This window comes from Staurois parvus, unplaced genomic scaffold (assembly GCF_062004578.1).
Source record: "Staurois parvus isolate SC_StPar_1 unplaced genomic scaffold, SC_StPar_1.0 ptg000562l, whole genome shotgun sequence".
Classification (NCBI taxonomy): Eukaryota; Metazoa; Chordata; class Amphibia; order Anura; family Ranidae; genus Staurois; species Staurois parvus.
In genome coordinates this window covers 5889503-5910281 of record NW_028318358.1, presented here as the reverse complement: position 1 = coordinate 5910281, position 20779 = coordinate 5889503, and the positions used below count along the sequence as shown (strand labels likewise).

Genomic DNA, 20779 nt, shown 5'->3' with positions numbered 1-20779 from the left:
CTCCCTCCCCCCACCTTATGGCACCTAGACCTAATCGCTGAATCATTGATTGGCAGCCTTTTCCACCAATCACAGGGAAGGCGGGGAGTAAAGGCTCCGGGAGACTGTGGTTTTGGGCGGGGTACAACCGGCCTCTTCAGACCATCCAATGAAAAGAAGAAGATCGCAGGCTACTCGTCCAACCAGGGAGGCCGGAAGTGGATGAGGACGAATGAGGAATTTGGTGGGCGGGCTTTGCTGAGGTAAATAGGTGCTGTACGCTAGTCAACGCCCTACAGCACGGCGGTGAGAGGCTGGAGTGGTTGTTGGTAGAGCGGAGGAACATCTGTAAATTTCCATCATGCATAAGTCTGAGGTGAGTCGCGGGCTATGAAAACATATATGAGGGTAGGTTATGCGTATGTATGTGTGCGGGTGTAGTAAGGAAATGGCGGCATCTGGTAATGCGCATCGGTTAGTTTTCGTCTTGCAGTGAGGTGTCGCCGCGCTTTCTGCTTTAATTGGTGGCTGTTTTGGTTAGACAAAGCTTCTCGGCCTGTGCGGGTCATTCGCAGACATTGCGGGGGAGGGTACGCTTTGTCTGCCGCCATCTTGTCAGGCTACGGCCTACTCCACGTGTGCGCGCCATTGTCTGCCCGCCGCCATTCTCACCGCGAAGTGCTGTGTCATCGCCTGCCAGCTCATGGCTGGCGTTCCCTGTCAGCACTTCACACACGGATAGGCGGTTATTATTGGGTTTTATTCATTGTTACCTCGATCTCCAGAGTCGGGCCTTGTGCTCCGGAACCGGGCCTTTATTATCCTGTTCCCCGGTTTTTTCCTTTTTGCAACTTAGATCCACATTCTGGTGATTTGGCTTAATGAAAGGATTCTGTGCTGGTCAATGCTATCTGGATTTTTCTACACTTTTTAAATATTAAAGCCAAAATGTTCTATATTTTTTTTTCAGCTTGCTCTAGATTGGAGAGACTAGAACGTCTGAGTGTTTTTTATTGTGGATTCCCCCCCCCCCCACCAAGATGCACCTTTTTTCTATTGGTCCTTTGCCACCATCATAGAAGTACATTTCTAAGGGTTTTTTTTTTTTTGTGGTTGCCAGGACAGATGTACAGGGACAGTCCCAGCTGGGACCCTAGATCTGGTGATTAAGGGTTCTATTCCTTTTTGAAGGGATTTTCTCACTTCCTGTTGAGGATATGGCACAGGATGTGAGGAAATCTCAATGGGACACGGGGTGTGAAACTCTGATATGAACAATACCAGTGTACACCACAGATTAGTAAATGGGAGGGTTGATCCAGCCTACAGTTGCATGGCTTGCGATGGGGGAATTAACACCCATTGAAGTGGCTCTAGAAACCAATGTCTTCTAAAATGTTTAAGGATGAGTTAAGCCCTGTAGTGTGTGTGTGTGTGGTTTTTGTGGGGGGGTTTTCCCCTCCAAGAGAATTCACTTTACTGTCCTGTAGACACAGCAGGAATTAAGGATTGTCTTACAAAATTAAAATCAAGCTGCTTTTGAAGTAGAATTTTCAGCTTAAACGATACAAGTGACTGAAGGATCTTTATCTTCATGCCTTCTAGCCATGAAAGTATAAAACATTCAGTATGTAGCTCCTCTAACATTTGTATGAGCTAGATCCCGATCCAGGAATGTACACAGGAGAGCTATCTCGCTGAGGCACAGCATTGGCTCCTGCTGCTGTCAACACGAACATGTTATGTGCACTGAAGCCAAATGGGACAGGATGTAATTTTGGGCAGTGTTCTTAAGCACTACACTGCATCACCGCACTCAGTAGTGGTGCATACAGCTAAATGGAATGCTACTTTCACTAAACTTCAGATGTATATGGCGTGATGCTTTGTAACACCTCACAGGTCCATTCACACTGCACACCAGCATGCCTCAGTTGTACAGTACATAATGTGCATCTGCTCGTTCTAATGGGCCGTTAGTTTATTCGTCCATAAAGATACTTTCCTTTGATACTATGATTTGGGCTTTTTTTCTGACTTTTTAGAATCGTGCTGAAATTTCCCTTTTTTCATTAGGCACCTAAGGAACCTGAACAACTCCGCAAGCTTTTCATTGGAGGTTTGAGCTTCGAAACCACAGATGAAAGCCTTCGAAACCATTTTGAACAATGGGGCACCCTAACTGACTGTGTGGTAAGATTCACTCACTCAAAATAGTGTTTGGATGCACATAAAGCAACCCCTGTCTCCTTGCGTTGGGTACAGTGTCTTTGCATCATATTTTCTTCCTCCTAATGCAGGCCATACGCTATAAAAAAAAAAAAAAATCTTTTCCAACAGAGCTCACGATTCCTACCATCATATAGTATTTATTTAGAACGAGAAATTGCTCAATGGACATTTGGTTTGTTCATAAAGGAAATAACAAAATATATTTGACCTTCCCCTTGGACACTCCCTCCTGTGTATTCCTGTTTCAGTTGTGTGGAGGAACAAGCATTCATTATGGAAATATCTTCCAGATTACCCTTTCCTTGTACATGCACATTTACAAAAAAAAAAACTTTAACAAACCCTAAGCTTTCAAACTATTCATTCAAGAAACTCCCAACTTTTCAATCAGTTTTTTTTTTTTTTTTGTTTTTCTACGTCAAAAATGGATATCTAGATGTATGTATTTCACCCAGAAATTAGATGTTACTATTAATAGTATATATCTCTCTATCCATCTTTCCTTGTTGGTTCCAATACAGGCTTTCTGATCTAGCAGGATGGCCCTAGTGTTATAGATGTTTCCCTAAATAAGACATTTTATTAGGCTAACAAATTGTAACCTTGGTGGTGGGGGCACATTACATTACTGCTGAGCGTGCTTTGTAAATATACAGGCATATGTGTTAACAAGGGTTGGTCTTGATTTGTAGGTCATGAGGGATCCAGGCTCAAAGCGGTCTCGTGGCTTTGGCTTTGTTACTTATGCTTCCACTGAGGAAGTTGATGCAGCTATGAATGCAAGACCGCATCGGGTGGATGGTCGCATGGTGGAGCCTAAACGAGCAGTTTCCAGAGAGGTATGTCTACAGGGTTACATCTTAGTGGTTTCCTCGTGTTGGTAAACTGTAATGCTAAAGATGTTGTGTAATTACAGGACTCTCAAAGACCAGGAGCACATTTAACAGTCAAGAAAATCTTTGTTGGGGGAATAAAAGAGGACACAGAAGAACCTCACTTAAGAGACTATTTTGAACAGTATGGAAAGATAGAAGCTGTTGAGATAATGACAGACCGTGCTAATGGCAAGAAAAGGGGCTTTGCCTTTGTCACATTTGAAGACCATGATTCAGTCGACAAAATTGTCAGTAAGTAGATGCTACTTTGGTTCTCAAACTTACTACATTGTGGAATACTTGCATCAAATAACCTGTAACTTTTCACAGTTCAGAAATACCATACCATCAATGACCACAATTGTGAAGTAAGGAAAGCTCTGTCCAGGCAAGAGATGGCCACAGCATCTTCCAGTCAAAGAGGTGAGACTCAAAAGCATAAATTTTATTTTCAGACTTCTGGTCCATTTTTTTAGCATCAAGAAGTTGACATTACTTCAGTTTAATTTTTAGTTCAGGGTCGACTGCCTGGGTTAGGGGGTATTTTTGTTGGTGTCTGGGAAAACATTTGGTATCAGAACCTTCATATTCTACAATACCAGACCGCAGCTAAGATGGACATGCATGTAGCTGTTATACATTAAATGTGTTTAACTGGGTCAAAACATGCAGTCAAAGGAATATTCGTGTCTGTATTGAAGCTTGCTAGGGAGCAGTAAGATGTCACCAGTGATGGTAAATTTTTTTTCTGTTTTCAGAGAAGTTTCCAGATCAGCTCTGTGTACTCTGTATATTAAAACTGTAAACTGCATTTTTTTCTCATTCTCTAGGACGTGGTGGTGGAGGAAACTTTGGACGTGGCGGTGGTGGTGGCAGTGGTGGTAGTAGTGGTGGATTTGGTGGCAGTGACAGCTATGGTGGACGTGGAGGAAGCTTTGGTGGAAGCAGGGGTGGTAAGCCGATATTCTAAATGGACACACTGTAAGTGGGGGGGGTTCTCTTTTCATTTAATAGTCATGGTGTTTTTTTATTTTTTCCCTCTAGGTGGCTTTGGTGGGCGTGGTGGCTATGGAGGTGGCAGTGATGGTGGCTACAATGGATTTAGTAATGATGGCTATGGCAGCAACCCACCATACTCTGGCAACCGTGGTTACGGAGGAGGCCAAGGCGGTTACGGAGGAGGCCAAGGCGGTTACGGTGGAAGTGGTGGTGGATATGATGGCTACAGTGGAGGAGGCAGTGGATTTGGTGGTGGAAATGGTAATTGACAAGCTCATATTGCAAAGTTTCTTACCCTATTGTGTTTGAAGCTGCTTCTAAATATATTTGTTATTTTTAAGGTAACTTTGGTGGCAGTGGTGGTGGCGGCGGCGGAAGCAGCGGTGGTAACTACAATGACTTTGGCAACTACAATAACCAGTCCTCATCAAACTTTGGGCCAATGAAAGGTGGAAATTACAGTGGAAGGAATTCTGGACCTTATGGTGGTGGTGGTGGTGGTGGTGAGAAACACTTGTTTACATTTTGTGGGGAGTATTGAGTTCAAGCAAACCTAGTCTCACATTCTGGTTCAAGTTGCACATAGCAGGCAATAAATGTACCAGTATGCCAGGTCTTTTCTTCGTAAAAACTGTGGCAATGTCTATATGCACAGAAAACATTACCCGGGTCATGAGCTTAGTCCTGCCTGACTATTGGCCTGTTCCTGTGATGGTTACTGACAATTAGGGGTGCCTGCTTATGTGCTTTTGTGATGGCATTGCCTAAAAGTGGGGATCTGGAGAATGTGGCTTCAGCTTGTATGTCCATGGATAGAAGCATGGCCTGTTAATTTAGTGGTTAAGCTAATTGTATGCTTAATTTGAGCGCAGGCATTGCATATGCTTTCCCTTTTTTGTCTTCATGTTTTTAATATATATATATATATATATATATATATATATATATATATATATATATATTCTAGGTCCCAATATATTTCAAAGCTTGTTGATCAGATGTTTTAATGTAGCTTACTGGTCACTAAATGTAGTAGCTGCATTAGTTTTATGCTTTTGAAGCCTTATTAATGTTTCTGCCAGCAACACATGTCCTAGGGTAAGAGTGCTTGTTTTATCTAGTCTATGGAGGGGGCTGTCACTTTGTCACTCTATGGCAGACACCTTCCATAACTTGGATGCACAAGTTTCTGTAGTTCCCAGTTAGCCTTCCTAGCTCTTGTTTGAACTGACAATGTGTCAAATTCTTAAATGTTCTGCATTTTTCTCAAGGTGGCTATGGAGGTGGTTCCAGTGGAGGCAGTGGTGGATATGGCGGCGGTGGCGGCGGAAGAAGATTTTAAACAGCTTTAGGTAAGTTGTTATAATGTAACAACCTTCTTTCTAATGGAACCAATCATGCAGAGCAGGTAATTGCCATTACACGTTGGCCTTTGACATGTGTAGATTAACGCACTTATTCCATATTATTCAACAGGAAATGCTTAGCAGGAGAGGACAGCCAGGCAAGCGGCAGGTTACTACACAAGTTGAATTCAGCCAAGCACAGTTGTGGCAGGGCATAGCTGCTACATGAAGAAATGTTAGCAAGTCTTTATGTGTGGGGAAAAACACAGGAAGAATTGTGAAGACATAATATTAATGTATTTGTTGAAGTGTCACGCATTCCTAGGACTGGGTTTTATTGTATAGGACTCCTTTTTTTTTTAGTTTATTTTATTTTTAATTGTAAAGACATCATGACTCTTGAATAAATGTGTCCCTTTCATTTTTTTAACCTGTGTTTTTACATACTTGCTTTCCTTGTGGTTGGTGTACTGAAGGCTGTAAGCCTAGGTTTGTGGTTCCAAAACTTAGTGAGTTTTGTAATTGGCCCTTAGGCAGTAGTGTCCACCAATGCCTTACACAAGTCTTGCAGTACTTGCCATGTAGTAATCTTAATCCTGTGATTAACAAGGTATACGATTATTCATATGGTATGTAGGAAAGCTTGTGTGGATTTTTCATATCCTAGACTATACACTTAATCAATTTTTTTTTTTTTCTTTTTTTTTTTTTTTTTTGCCACCTCCAAGGAAGCCAGCCTTGGAATTAACCTTGTGCATGAGGGTGACTTGATAAATGGATACAGAGGTCTGTAAATGTCAGACTGGCAACTTGGTCTACAGTTTTTGAAGTTGTGCAGTACAGCATACTTCTTGGTGTCCTAATTGCAAAGCTCCAGCACTAACATTTATTTTGCCACCCTCCCCCCATTATGTATAATGTGTAAAGAGGAGAAAAAAAAAGGTTGATCAATAGGATGTTGTACACAGCTTTCTGAAAATCTCAAAGCACCCTCATGCAAACAGTGGGCTGGCTCCTGGGAGTTGTGCGACTATCAAAATGCATTGATGGGTGGATGTCAGTCTGGGGGGACTGGGTTGCATGCAGACTACCCTGGGTGTCCATAACTGAAATGAACAGTCGGACCGGGGAGGAAAGACTAGATTATGCCAGATGTCCTCAGCCAGGAAACTTGCAAGCTCTTGTACAAATTCTAATGCACATGGTCAGCTCAATGTGCACTGAAATTAGAGTAAGCAACTTGCAGTCTCCTTTTCCTATACTGTTTTAGCTTTATGGCCATAAATGCTTCCTGCACCTGGACTGCAGAAAAATGTTTACACTTATGAAGAGTTCCAGGGTTGCTGTAACATCACCATTTTAAAGGCTAACACCATCCTTAACATGGATGTAACATGATGCCAAGTGGACCCGTGCCCCAGAACATTCTATCAATGTGTGGGTTCTTCCCAGCAGTCACTTTTGAAAGCGGCAAGGCTCTTGTGTGCTCCCCATGCACACTGCCATCCATTCAGATATATATGAATTCACTAGATGTCTCTGCTGCCATGACATTTCAGCCAGCTCTCCCAGCTGAAAGCCTATACTTAAGTAGGAACAGGGATCTGGAGGAAGACTGCAGGAGCCTGGCAATGCACCAGTAGTCCAGCTTGTATGAGTGCAATGCCTTGCTGCCCCCCCCCCCCATGCAGGTCTCTCCATGCTATGATTTACCATTGGGGCAACTGTCAGGAAAATACTGAGGCAGTGTCAACCTGAATGGGTGCCAAATTTTGCCTTTTACCAAACCTAGTAAATGGGGTGTACTTGATCTGGTCACTGTAAAGGTTTCTTGCTTGACATCTGGTTTTAGTAAAAAAAAAAAAAAAGGGGGTAAATCTCATGCAGCTTGTTCAGTTGCAGATATTCAGAGAAGCTGGTGCCAAATATCCTGAAGCTTCTGGATAACTTTAGCACAAACCGTTAATGTCTGTTATTCTCCATTGGACGTAGTACAGAGAAGATAAAGCCAGACTGGCCAGTAACCACCCACCTCTGTAACGAACTGCCCTATTCTGTTTTGGAGTAGTATACAGATCTTGGCAGATGGGAGGAGTCGTTAGAGATGCAGCTGTAGGCTTGGTTCTGACTTTGTCCAAAATCTGCATGTTGTGGCTGGGATGCCTTTTTTGAATTGCTGGCTGTAGAAGATTATGCTACTTTGTGGGAAGGGGAGGGTTGGAGGTGTCTAACAATATAAACTTGGAAGTGTTTAACTGGGGGGGAAACCTGGTTGACATAGTAACGAACTGTACTGCCATATATCAGCTGACTTGATGCTTAACCACCTAAACTACCAAGTTGGCCCAGTAATATGGTTAACAAAAAAAAAAAATCTGAATTGTACCCAGTAGTCCTTCACATGAAATGTCTTGATGGCTTCTTTTGATGAAAGGCTGACACTCAACTCTGTACCTGGTTTAAAAAAAAAAAAAAAAAAACAAAATCAGCTAGCATGGTCGTCTGAGGATGAAGACAGTCAGGAACTGAGCCTTAGAGAGAATCTCCAGTGACTGCTAGCAAGGAAGATATTATTCAGCAGCTCAGACCAGTCTTGCTACAACAGAGTAGCTGATCATCCATTTAATTCAGATAAGCTGACATTTAAGCAACTAGCAAGATAAAGGGATTCATCAGCTCATCGGAAGGAGTCAGACCAGAATACAGAACCTTCATGTTAAGCCTAGCAGGCAGTGCGAGCCAGAAGGGGCAGTTATGTGCTTGTAGGTAAGAACAGACTTTCCTTTGTCATGACTTGTTTGTGATTTATTTTTTTTTTTTTTTTCTAAAGTTAATATGTACACAGTCAAAAATTATTTGAATGGAGTAGGGAAAGGGTTAATTTCCCCTCCCTGCATTTCTTCAGATTTTTACTATCCATGTAAGCTCACTGGGTGTAAGTATTTTTAGTGAACAGAGCAGAATTCCCTTACTTTGACAGTTGTGACTGTAAGTGTACAAATTTCTCTAGGAACACTGATCGGCCAAAAAATGGTAACCGCATTTTGCCAATAATGTCATGCTGCGCCCCATAGACTTCAATGCAAATACAGCGCATCCTGAGGTTTTTGGTTTGGTGCCATAGATTTTTTTCAATTCAGTACACCGCTAATTTTCTCTATTTGAAGAGAGAGAAATGGAATATACTTCTTCCCCTAGATAGTGGTCACAAGGCCAAATAGAGGTAAATCTTCTCAGACCGGGCATGAATTGCAATAAAAACTTTAACCCTTCTCATCTAAACCAAACACTTGCCTATACGTACACTTTAACGCTAACTGGCTTTAGTGGCTAGTTTGGGTCCACTTGCAATCCTAAGGGTTTAAAAAAAAAAGAAAAACCTAGTACAGCATGATCTAGAGGTAGCATGCACATCTTTCAGCATAAACCTTCCAATAAACTCCTTAACTGCCAGTTTCTTTTACTGACTAATGCCCTATCAATGTAATATACAGTTTATTTTCCTCCAAAGCTGCAGTTTTTACACTTTGTAATAAAGCCTCAATTTGTTTTTTATTGTGACATTTTGTACTGTCTTTAATCACACAATTACATGTGTGGCGCAGACAGTAGTACAACTTGTAGGTAGGTCTTTTTAGTTCTGTGACACTACACTAACTTGTGGGATTTCCCTCACTGGGTTTTTCCAAAACCGCTGTCTATAGTGGCAGTCTAGCCAGTTACTCACCACATACAGCTTAGGGCAATTTTTTTTGCTTTATATGAAAAATCAAAACTTGCATTGACTTCTGTTATATTTTTACAGGTGGTTGCACTGTATTTTCCCTTGCATTGCCTGGCTTGACTTGAAGATGGCTATCATTACCTTCTGATGCGTATGGTAAGAGCATTGGAATCTACTATAGAAAAAAGTATTTCCGAGATCATAGCAATTTTGGCACCTACATCCTGTATTCTATAGGCTATAATTGGTTGTCTCTGCCCTTGCATTTGCATGGAGACAGAATAAGTCATAGCTTAATGGCCCTTGCTCTTCAAATTGGCATTTTGAAATGCTTTTAACATGTTACCTTTACACCATTTTCTGTGAAAACATGGCTGCTGGACTGTATTCTGTTATCAATTTTAGTCTGGCTGAATCTGATTCAGGAGAAGCCTTGTGTTTAATACTGGCTAAGATAGAACTTGCAGTCAAAATTTGTGCTGGGCAGGAAAGTTTCCTGTACTGCTGCCACAACAGTGCCATTTGCTTTATGTAGCTAATGTTGGTGTACCACATAGTTATATAATCTGGGTCAGTTTTGAAAACCTAGTTATAATAAACCTGGAATCTACTTTTAACTGTTTGGAAAACTTAAATTTTTTTGTTCTAAAGGCACTACTCGACCTAATCACAGAATCTTAAACTTACACCTGATTAGAATTGTTGCTAGGTGTCTGGTTACTGAATGCATTAGTATAGCTTTGTTGGAGCCCAGGTGGTCACTTCTGTTTTCCAACATGCTTGCCTTGTTTTTATAGTGAATGTAGAACATGCATTGGATTTCATAACTGAACTTTTATTTGCAGGTTACTTGGGAGTAATGTGATCTGCCATCAAGACCAGTTGGCAATACCTGTGCGTCTGCATGGGTGGACCCCCAGATGTGAAAGTGACACTCTAGGGTGTTCATTTCAGAAATGTGTTATTGCTGCTGTGCAGTACTTTTATTTAAAATTTTAATAAACTTTCTTTTTTTACTCTGGTCTGTGTTGATTTTTAGGTGTATATAGTTTTCTTGGACATGCTGGTCCAGAGTTTGAAGGCAAGTATATAAAAAACAAACTGCACATTAGAAAGAGCTAGTCGCAACAGCATCTCTTTTGATATGGAATGTGAGAGGGCAAATATAAAGCCTCCTAATGTTTGTGCCTTACCACTCAAAGTACACAAGTTCTAATGGGACCCTTTTAAAGTGGAACTTCAGGCTCCACTATAAAAAAAAAAAAAAAAAAAAGGCTGACGGGACTTTTTAATGCAGAAGAGATGCTTTGTCTTCTGCATTAAAGCTACACATCTGCCTGTTCATACGCTGTAAACTGCAGCTTGATGCACAAATTTAGTAGTGTTGAATCTATTTCCCATGCATGCACAAGAGGTGATGCGTCTGCTTGGCCAATGACTGTGGCAGGTGATCAAGACCTGAGTATATATTTCTGCTTTCAATAGTTACTTTGATGTACAAGCCTTGTTAACCACTTGCCCTCCAGAGGATTTACCTCCCCCTCCTGACAAGGCCAGTTTTTTTTTTTTTTGCATTATGGTGCTGCGTTACTTCAACTGACAATTGCACAGTCATGCAACGCTGCATCCAAATGAAATTTACAGGGTTTTTCTTCCCACCCACAAAGAGCTTTCAGTGGTATTTGATCATGTGTTTATAGTGCAAAAAATAACACACCAATTTTGAGAAACAATATTTTGACTTTGCTATTAACTTGTCCAGTAAAAAACATTTTGATTTATGGCTGGGACCCTGCTGATCTGCAGAATTCCAGTTTTGTAGATGTGATGACTTTCATGTCAACCAACTAATCTTATTGGCACTTTTTTATTACAGAAATTATATAGCAGAATACAGTTTGACCTACATGTTCTGAAATTAGTTTTTTTTTTTTTTTTTTTTTTGTAAGCGATTTTTATTTAATTTGTATATTTTAAAAAAAAATGGTCGTCCAATACCACCAAAACTTTTTAACAATATAAATTTTATTTGGGTACAGTGTTGCATGACCACACAATTGTCATTAAAGTGCCAAATGGCTGGGTAAACTTTTTTTTAAATTTTTTTCAAAAATGTGTAGGCAGTGGTTAACAACCTGCTGCCAGGGAGCAGAAGCAATCCTCTCAGGAGGAAGTCATAATGTTCTTCCATTAGCACACCATGTGCCCTAAAGGGCAGCAGTGTGATCTATTTGCGCTTATCAGTCAGAGATTATATGGTACCAGCATGACGCAATAGCCCAGTACAGTGCTCTGCTGTGTCTGGTCAGTTGTTCACAATGGCTTTCATTTATAGTTGGTGTATTTATTGTGATTGATCACATGGTACAGTGGCCAATCACAGTAAGCAAGGTTTAATCAATAGTTAGAGGTTGCTTATTACAGGGATCATCAAAGTAATAAGCAAACCATTCTGATCCCCTAGCCAGAGCAGAATAGTGTCAATATGGTGACACTATACTGCATTGGTTAAATTGAAGGAAATTTTTACATACTGTCACCACTCCGTGTCCTGATTATTGCCCCACCACTTGGTGATATGGTGACAGCGTTTTTTTTTTTTTTCCAAAAAGCTACAACTTCAGTGTCTAATTTCCAAAAAGAAACGACTATCAGTACTTAAGGATTGATCAATTTTTGGATAACCAATAATTGTATACTCTCTAACTTTCACACAGTAAACCATATACACAGGTTAGGTTATTTTTTTACCAAACTACATTTTGGCCTAAATTTCTGAAAGATTAACTCTATTTTTCCCAAATTTTCAGTATTTTTGATTTTTTTATATAGGGGGAAGAAGTGATTAAATACTGCTAAAAGAGCTTGATCTGCCTAATAAAAAAAATTATATATAATTTTTTTTTTGGGTAGTGTTGCATCACTGTCTACTTATCAAAGCGTGATGGAGCTGGAATCCTGAAAATTGCCTGGGCAGGAAGGGGTAAAAGTGTCTGGAATCAAACGATACAGTGGAACAACACTGCATTTGAATGTCACAAAACAAACACTTTAAATGCATTTTTTAATACTTGCAGCAAATGCATCCATCCATGTCTCCATGCTTTATTTTGCTGAGAAATCTCTGAAACACTCTAGCAATTGTGGCTGTCTTGAGTAAGGGTAGATTGTGCATGTAGCATTTACTTCCTGGAATCCAGGCTGCTCAGGGAGGAGTGTGTGCTTAGCTGAGGACTCCTGGGATGTATGATATCATTTGCTCAGGTGTGGAAAACTGAAGAAAGGTAAACATGATATACTTTTTTTTTTTTTTTTTTTTTTTTTTTTTTCTATTGACTAATGCTAGTAGCATAAGGATTGAAAATTGGTGTTGACTGGGCAAGTAAAGTTCCACTTTAAGTTATTGTAGTGATGTAAATAACGGGTCACTGAAACCATGGTTTATCTTTTAGCTACTTGCCTACCGGGCACTTGTACCCCCTTCCTGCCCAGGCCAATTTCAGCACTGTTGCACTTTGAATGACAATTGTGTGGTCATGCAATACTACACTTCTATGCAATAATTTTTTTTTTTTTGCGCACACTTAGTTTTCTTTTGGTGGTTTTTAATTGCCACTGGGAGTTTCTTTTGCCAAAAAAATATCAATTTTGTAATATTTTTTCGAACAGGTAATTTCTCCGCTGATGGGCGTTGATGCAACAATGGGCACTGATCATCAGTGCTGAACCATCCTCTGAAAATTGCTGATTATCAGCAGTACTTTCCTCATGTTGTGACAGTGAGGAAAGTGCAGCCGATAACCGGCAACTGCATTTACTGGTGATCTGCTGTGTCACTGGACACGGCGAGTTACGTGGTAAAAGGCTGCTGCTTGGCCTTTTACCACATCACGTTTCAGCTGTGCCCTACGGATAGCGATCGCTGGGGGAGTGTTCTGGGAGGACGTCATCTCCTAGATTGTAAGCTCAAAGGAGCAGGGCCCTCTAATCCCTCTTGTATTGTTACTGTACTGTCTCCTTCCATAATGTAAAGCGCTGAGCAAACTGTTGGTGCTATACAAGTCCTGTATAATAATATGAAACTCTAACAGAACTGGACAACCACGCTGTAGCCGTCATTCGCCTATAGTGTGGTTTGCAAGTGCTTAAGACCCTACAAGTACAGAAAAATGCTCTTGCTCTACCAGAAATGCAATCTAACAGAGTTTTTGGGTGAATCCTAAATCTTCAGAAATCAATTTTGGGTTGTCTAGATTTTATGGGCCTGATCTTAGACAGGGCTGTGCCCAAGATTTCTAGTCACCTGGCCAAGCCTCAGACTCATGAAAAACCCAAAAGAAACGATACGGGAGTGGCTGTCGTGTAGTAAAAAGTGTGGTTCCTATAATGCCACAATGTCTCAAAAGTTATAAGTAACAAAAACACCCACCAAGAATGACGCCTACTAAACGCATCCCCATCACTTTATAACTAGTTTTTAAACCACTAGGGGACCGCCCACGGTAGGTATACTGCTGCAGGGCAGTCCCTGTGTGCAGGATCGCATATATAAATGTGATCCTGCATATCCAGGTAGAGGGTGTGTGCTAGGTGTGCCACCGCCCTACCCCTGGCAATGATTGTGGCCCCAGGTGTTAATCACTGGGTCCCAGCTGGTGATCACCGACAGGAGGTCTGCAGTTTGGGCACACTGCTCTGGATGGTTCAGCACATCCATCCCATCAGTGTGCTTGCACTGAAGCACAGACCCCCTGCCCCCTAGTAAAACACTCCTTCCTCCCCACTCCCATTAGTTCAGTGATTTTTTTTTTTTTTTTAAAGCACTGTTCACTGTATTGGTGTCACTGGGGATGTCAGTGACACCAAGTCAGTTCCCCCCAGTGTCAGAATGCTGAAGTCCCGCCATAAGTCGCAGATTTCCGCCATTATTAATATTAAAAAAAAATCCCAGTATCTACCGCCATCTTTAAATGCTATAAAGTTCATGTGAACCAATTAATTTACACGTATTGGGATTTTTTTTAAGCAAAGATGTGTTGCAGAATAAATTTTGACCTAAATTTTATGACGAAATTTGATTTTCACATTTTTTACTGGATGTTTTATAGCAAAATGTCAAAAATATTGTTTTTTTTCTGAGAATTGTTGGCTGTTTTTTTTGTTACAGCACAGAAAAAAAAAAAGCATCAAAACGATTAAATACCACTGAAAGAAAGCTCTATTTGTGTGGAAAAAAGGACGTGAATTTCATTTGTGTGCAGTGCTGCTTAACCGTGCAATTGTCAAAGTAACGCAGCGCTGTAACACAAACCGCTTCTGTAACTGTTTCCTGACTGCCCTATAGTAGGAATACTGCTACAGGGCAGCATCGGTGTGCAAAATTACGTGTGTGTGTGTGTGTGTGTATGTATGTATATATATATATATATATATATATGTGTGTGTGTATATATATGTATATATGATTCACGCCTCTTCCAGATTGCCTGTAAGTACCCCAGTAATCACATTTAACCCCTTGATTGCCAGGAACATGCTCATACACAATAAACCTCCATTGCTAGTATAGTGTCTGAATGAATCAATATCTTTGATCAGATCAGCACTATACGAGTGCTCACATTAGTATAGCGCCCCCCAAAAAGCAGCATTAGCAGGATCAGACCCAGCCCCTACGCTTACCCCTTCTCCCCCAGCAAAAGCAGTGTCAGCAGGTCACTGTCACTTGATGCATTGCACATAAAACCAGTGTTGGCAGAATCAGGCCTGATCTCTGTTAGCACTTGCTGGTAAATTTTGATGATTCTCACATGCAGCAGAGGACCAGTACTAGTGCTGCCCTACCTTTTGGTGAACTGGTGAGTACTAGCTGCCTAGTGCATCCTGGTCTTTCACATATCAGCACTGCAGTATCGTTTGGTGACGTGGCGTGTCCCATAAGTGCAGTACAAGCTGGTTCGGGGGCGAGCACAAGTATTGTCCTGTAACCACCAAGAATTTGCACACAGGCCTGTAAAGCCCCTAGTATCCTTCCGGATGTGCTTGCAAATCTCGATTGGCAGCCCACATATTCTGCAGCACCCGTACTTTCCCCATTCACTGCCCAACCTGGAATTTAGGTGGAAACAGCAAATTTAACTACCCTTGATTTTTTGGAGCTGTTTTTCACGGAAGATCTGTATGCATTTATTGTGGATCAAAGCAATTTATTGCCGCCAACTCAAATTCAAACCTTGCCAGACCATTCGCATGGAAACCAATTATGATTTCCGAATTTAAATTTTTTTGGGCCTAACCCTCAACATGGGTAATACTAAAACAAATGAATTGCGGTTGTATTGGTCCACAGACCCGATTCATCATATGCCCATGTTCTCTGCTGCCATGGCCAGGCATAGATTTGAGAGTATAATGTGTATTATGCATTTGAACGACTATACACTGTCGTCCTCGGGGTGACCCTGAATTTGACCAGCTCCACAAAATTCAGCCCCTTATAAATCAGCTTAACCAAAAATTTGCAGATGTGTATACTCCCCAGCAAAACATCTGCGTTGATGAGTCCCTCATTAATTTTTATGGCCGCCTTGCATTCAAACAATTTCTCTCCTGCAAGTGTGCCAGATATGGGGTCAAAATGTATAAGACCTGTGAGAGGGCAACAGGCTACGCATATAAGTTTCAGATTTATGAGAAAAAAAGATGGTCACGTGGACCCCCCGGATGCCCAGACTACATGGGGAGCAGTGGCAAGATAGTTTGGACTTGGTGTCATCCTTTTTCCATATGGGAAAGCACTTATACGTGGACAATTTTTATTCACGCGTGCCACTATTTAGACATTTGTTCAATCTTGGAATTGGCACCATGTGACCTAATGTGTGCCCACCATTAGAAGTGGTTGGATGCAGGGCGGTATATTCTAATGGGCAAACCACACACTTTTTCTGGCAGAGATTTTTTCTCTTTCATTCAGCCCACAGGCTGTATACAAAAAAAATAGAATATAGCATATATACCCAACAAGGACCAGCGACGTACTGGTACATCACTGGACTTTGGTTATACCAGGATGATGCTTACAGCTGCAAAATACTCTTCATGCCTCTTTTTAAATTCCTTGGGGTGTCTACTTTCCAGAAAGGGGTCATTTGGGGGAGGGAGGGTTGGTGCTATCCTGGCACTTCAGGGCCTCAAACTGTGATAGGTAGTGAAGTGAAATGAGAAAGTTATGCACCATCAGGCTTTCAAAGTGGTCATTGGATTTCAGGCTCCTGTATGTGGCTAGGCTCCCAAAAAGTCTCACATGTGGTATCACCATACTTAGTAGAAGTAGCAGAATGTATTGTGGGTTGTAATTCCACATATACCCATGGCTTGTGCGAGAAATATATAATTTAAATTACAACTTTGTGTAAAACAAAAAAAAGTAATTTTCCAAAAACTTGTGGAAAAAAAATAAATCTTCCATGGACTCAATATGCCTCTCAGCAGATAGCTTTGGGTGTCTACTTTCCAAAAAGGGGTCATTTGGGGGTATTTGTACTGTCCTGGTATTTTAGCACCTCAATGAATGATGGGCAGTCAGAAAGTAAAAGCTGTGTAAATTCCATTATCTATACCATAGTTTGTAGATGCTATAAGTTTCACACAAAGCAATCAATATACACTTATTGGGATTTATTTTTAACAAAAACATGTAGCAGAATACATTTTGGCCTAAATTTATGATGACATTTTAGTTTTTTGGATATTTTTTATGACAGAAATGAGAAAATATTGTTTTTTCAAAACTTTTTATTTCAAGTTTTTTTTGTTTATAGTGCCAAAAATAAAAAGTGCACAGGTGATCAAATACCACCAAAAGAAAGCTCTATTTGTGTGAAAGAAAAGTACATAAATTTCATTTATGTAACATATTGCATGACTGCACAATTGTCAGTTAAACTAGTGCAGCGCTGTATAGCAAAATATTTCATTATCTATACCATAGTTTGTAGACACGATAACTTTCACACAAAGCAATCAATATACACTTATTGGGATTTTTATTTACCAAAAACATGTAGCAGAATAAATTTTGGCCTAAATTTATGACTAACTTTGAGTTTACTATATATTTTTTATAGCCAAAAGTGAAAAATATTGTTTTTCTTCAAAATTTTCGGACTTTTCTTCTTTATAGCATGAAAACTAAAAAGTGCACAGGTGATCAAATACCACCGAAAGAAAGCTCTATTTGTGTGAAAAAAAAAAGGATGTAAATTTTGTTTGGATACAGCATTGCATGACCGCGCAATTATCAGTTGAAATAGTGCAGCGCTGTATAGCAAAAAGAGGCCTGGTCATTAAGGGGGAAATCCTCTGGTGGGAAAGTGGTTAAAACTAACAACTTTTTTGTACAATAGGTTCGATTTTTCTGATTTCCAGACTCTGTCACTAACCACACCAGCGGAAGCCTGGTCCTGCTGGTCAGATCTATGGAATGATCCAGAAACTGCACCCTCTTTCAAGTAGCCAGAATGTTGAATTGCAACAATCTGTAGTAAGATTGGACAAATGGAAGTGCCTTGAAGACACCATTAGGAGAAGATTCTCGTGGAAAAAAAAAATAAGGTTGATTGGCTTTTTCAGAATGGAGAGTCTGAAGTTTGATAAAAAAACAACATCCACCAAGTATATGACACATACTAAAAGCTACCACAACACTTAGGTGTACATTTATCAAGCAGTGGTAAATGACCGCTGCTATGTTCTCTGGCATTCTCAGAAGAGACAGCTCTCCTCTGAGTGCCTGTTTATGCAGCAGTGTAGATCGCTTCTCCTAATGAAAAAATATGCAATCTACAAACACTTTGAACTGTGGAAAACGTCTGTTGTTGCTGCAATCTCGCGTGATTACAGTAACAAGATCAGTAAAACACACAGCTATCAGTTTATTAAGCAGTGGTAAATTACCTCTGCTGAGTTGGCGGCTCTCCTCAGTACGCACATACACAATAATAAAAAAAGTGTATATATATATATATATATACATACAGTTGTGTTCAAAATAATAGCAGTGTGTTGAAAAAAGTAAATAAAGCTCAAAATCCTTCTAATAGCTTTTATTTCCATACACACAAATGCATTGGGAACACTACACATTCTATTCCAAATCAAAACATGAAGAAAAATATATCAACATTGTGTTGTTCCTCTAAAAAAATTGAAGAAAAGTGAATATTAGACTGTTCAAAAAAATAGCAGTGTTTGTATTCTTTACAAACTCAAACATTCACTATATAAACTGAAAAATGTTTGAAGATTTTGCTTTCCTTTGAATCAATTAATATTTAGTTGTATAAGCACTGTTTCTGAGAATTGCTGTACATCTGTGTTGCATGGAGTCAACCAACTTCTGGCACCTGTGAACAGGTATTCCAGCCCAGGATGATTGGACTACATTCCACAGTTCTTCTCTATTTCTTGGTTTTGCCTCAGAAACTGCATTTTTGATGTCACTCTACAAGTTTTCTATTGGATTAAGATCCGGGGATTGGGCTGGCCACTCCATAGCGTCAATCTTGTTGGTCTGGAACCAAGATGTTGCACGTTTACTGGTGTGTTTGGGGTTGTTGTCTTGTTGGAACACCCATTTCAAGGGCATTTCCTCTTCAACATAAGGCAGCATGACCTCTTCAAGTATTCTGATGTATTCAAACTGATGCATGATCCCTGGTATGCGATAAATAGGCCCAACACCGTAGTATGAGAAACATCCCCATATCATGATGCTTGCGCAACCATGCTTCACCGTCTTCACAGTAGACGTGAAAGGGTCTGGAGAAGCCGTGGAGAATATTATGTTGCCTGTAACATCGTTCAGCATGACCATTTTGGTGGTGGGTCAGTGATTGGGGGGGCATATGCATGGAGGGATGCACAGACCTCTACAGGCTAGAGAATGGCACCCTGACTGCCATTAGGTATCAGGATGAAATCCTTGGACCCATTGTCAGACCCTACGCTGGTGCAGTGGGTCCTGGGTTCTTCCTGGTGCATGACAATGCCCAGCCTCATGTGGCGAGAGTATGGAGGTAGTTCCTGGATGATGAAGGAATTGATACCAATGAATGCCTCCCACGCTCGGCTGACCTAAATCCAATAGAACACCTCATGTTTAGGTCCATCCGATGCTGCCAGGTTGCACCTCAGACTGTCCAGAAGTTCAGTGATACCCTGGTCCAGATCTGTGAGGAAATACCCCAGGACACCATCTATCATAGTTAAATAGTCTGGCTGACAAAAGACAAAAGTCCATTTAGTTCAACCATTAACAAAAAAAAAAAAGTTATCCTATACCCACAGTTGATCCAGAGGACGGCAAAAAAACCCAGCAAAGCATGATCCAATTTGCTCCTGCAGGGAAAAAAATTCCTTCCTGATCCCCCGAGAGGCAACCGGATATTCCCTGGATCAACTTTACCTATAAATGTTAGTAACCAGTTATATTCTGTGTATCTAGGAAAGAATCCAGGCCTTTTTTAAAGCAATCCATGGAGCTGGCCAGAACCAGCTCTTGAGGGAGTCTATTCCACATTTTCACAGTTCTCACTGTGAAGAAACCGTTCTGTGTTTGGAGATTACATTTCTTTTCCTCCAGATGTAAAGAGTGCCCCCTTGTCCTCTGTGATGACTTCAGGGTGAATAACTCTACACTGAGTTCACTATATGAACCACTGATGTATTTATACATGTTGATCATATCCCCCCTTAATCTCCTTAAGAGAGAATATATTCAGTTCCTCTAATCTTTCCTCATAGCTGAGCTCCTCCATGCCTCTTATCAATTTGGTTGCCCTTCTCTGTACTTTCTTCATTTACCCTATGTTCTTTTTGTGAATTGGTGCCCAACACTGAACTGTATATTCCAGATGAGGTCTTACTAATGATTTGTACAGGGGTAAAATGATATCTTTCTCTCTGGAGTCTATACCTCTTTTAAAACAAAAGAGGATTTTGCTCACTTTAGAAACCGCAGCTTGGAATTGCATGCCATTATTAAGTTTGTGATCTACCAGGCATCTATCTAGGCACAGACCTCTGGAAAAAAAAGACCACTAAAGGGATCTCTACTCAACAGGGATGGACTCAAGTTAGAGTATGCATGGAGAAAATGGCTGGACCTTTGCTCTTCTTTTGTAATGTTCCAAGCTTCCTAAATCATGTGATGTTCATACAGATGTGCAGTGCTTCATGTTTACACTGCACGGATGCTGATGACATATCCAATAAGCATCTGACTCTTTGAGAGATGTCTATTCAACCCTGTGCTAGATATTGTGGTTAACAATGTCAAGGTAGGCAAGAGTGTGACCCAATTTAGAAAGTCCAGGGAAAGGTTGGTTGAATCCCATCCTTCTTCTACATCTACTTCTGCAGTGGTTTCCTCTAGGCCTCTCTGAACTCTGACTCTCATTCAGCCCTTGGGTTTGAAGAAGGAGCTTTTGTGCAAGCTCCGAAATGCATCACCACCCCCTTGATGTCACTTTCGGTTGCGTTCCAGGCTGGCTCCAGAAGCTTCTGATGGCCACCCACTGCTCCACACCACTGGTCAGTTGTGGTTCTAGCGGATTACAGCG

General features: G+C 40.8%; 1 protein-coding gene across 4 annotated transcripts; it reads left to right on the top strand.

Moving 5' to 3' along the window:
* The first annotated feature begins 200 nt into the window (after window positions 1-200).
* Window positions 201-10171, top strand: HNRNPA1 (heterogeneous nuclear ribonucleoprotein A1). Of its 4 annotated transcripts, none has more exons than XM_089691416.1 (11): window positions 201-355; window positions 2056-2172; window positions 2904-3050; window positions 3128-3338; window positions 3417-3509; window positions 3917-4039; window positions 4131-4346; window positions 4427-4585; window positions 5357-5437; window positions 9237-9311; window positions 10001-10171. In XM_089691416.1, exons 1-9 carry the CDS (start codon window positions 341-343, stop codon window positions 5425-5427), a joined length of 1152 nt encoding a protein of 383 aa, XP_089547542.1. In that variant the 5' UTR covers window positions 201-340; the 3' UTR covers window positions 5428-5437; window positions 9237-9311; window positions 10001-10171. The 4 variants fall into 4 exon arrangements, with proteins under 4 accessions (XP_089547542.1, XP_089547541.1, XP_089547539.1 ...); XM_089691415.1 differs by having other exon boundaries at window positions 5562-9311; XM_089691413.1 differs by having other exon boundaries at window positions 4427-4588.
* The last annotated feature ends 10608 nt before the right edge of the window (window positions 10172-20779 follow it).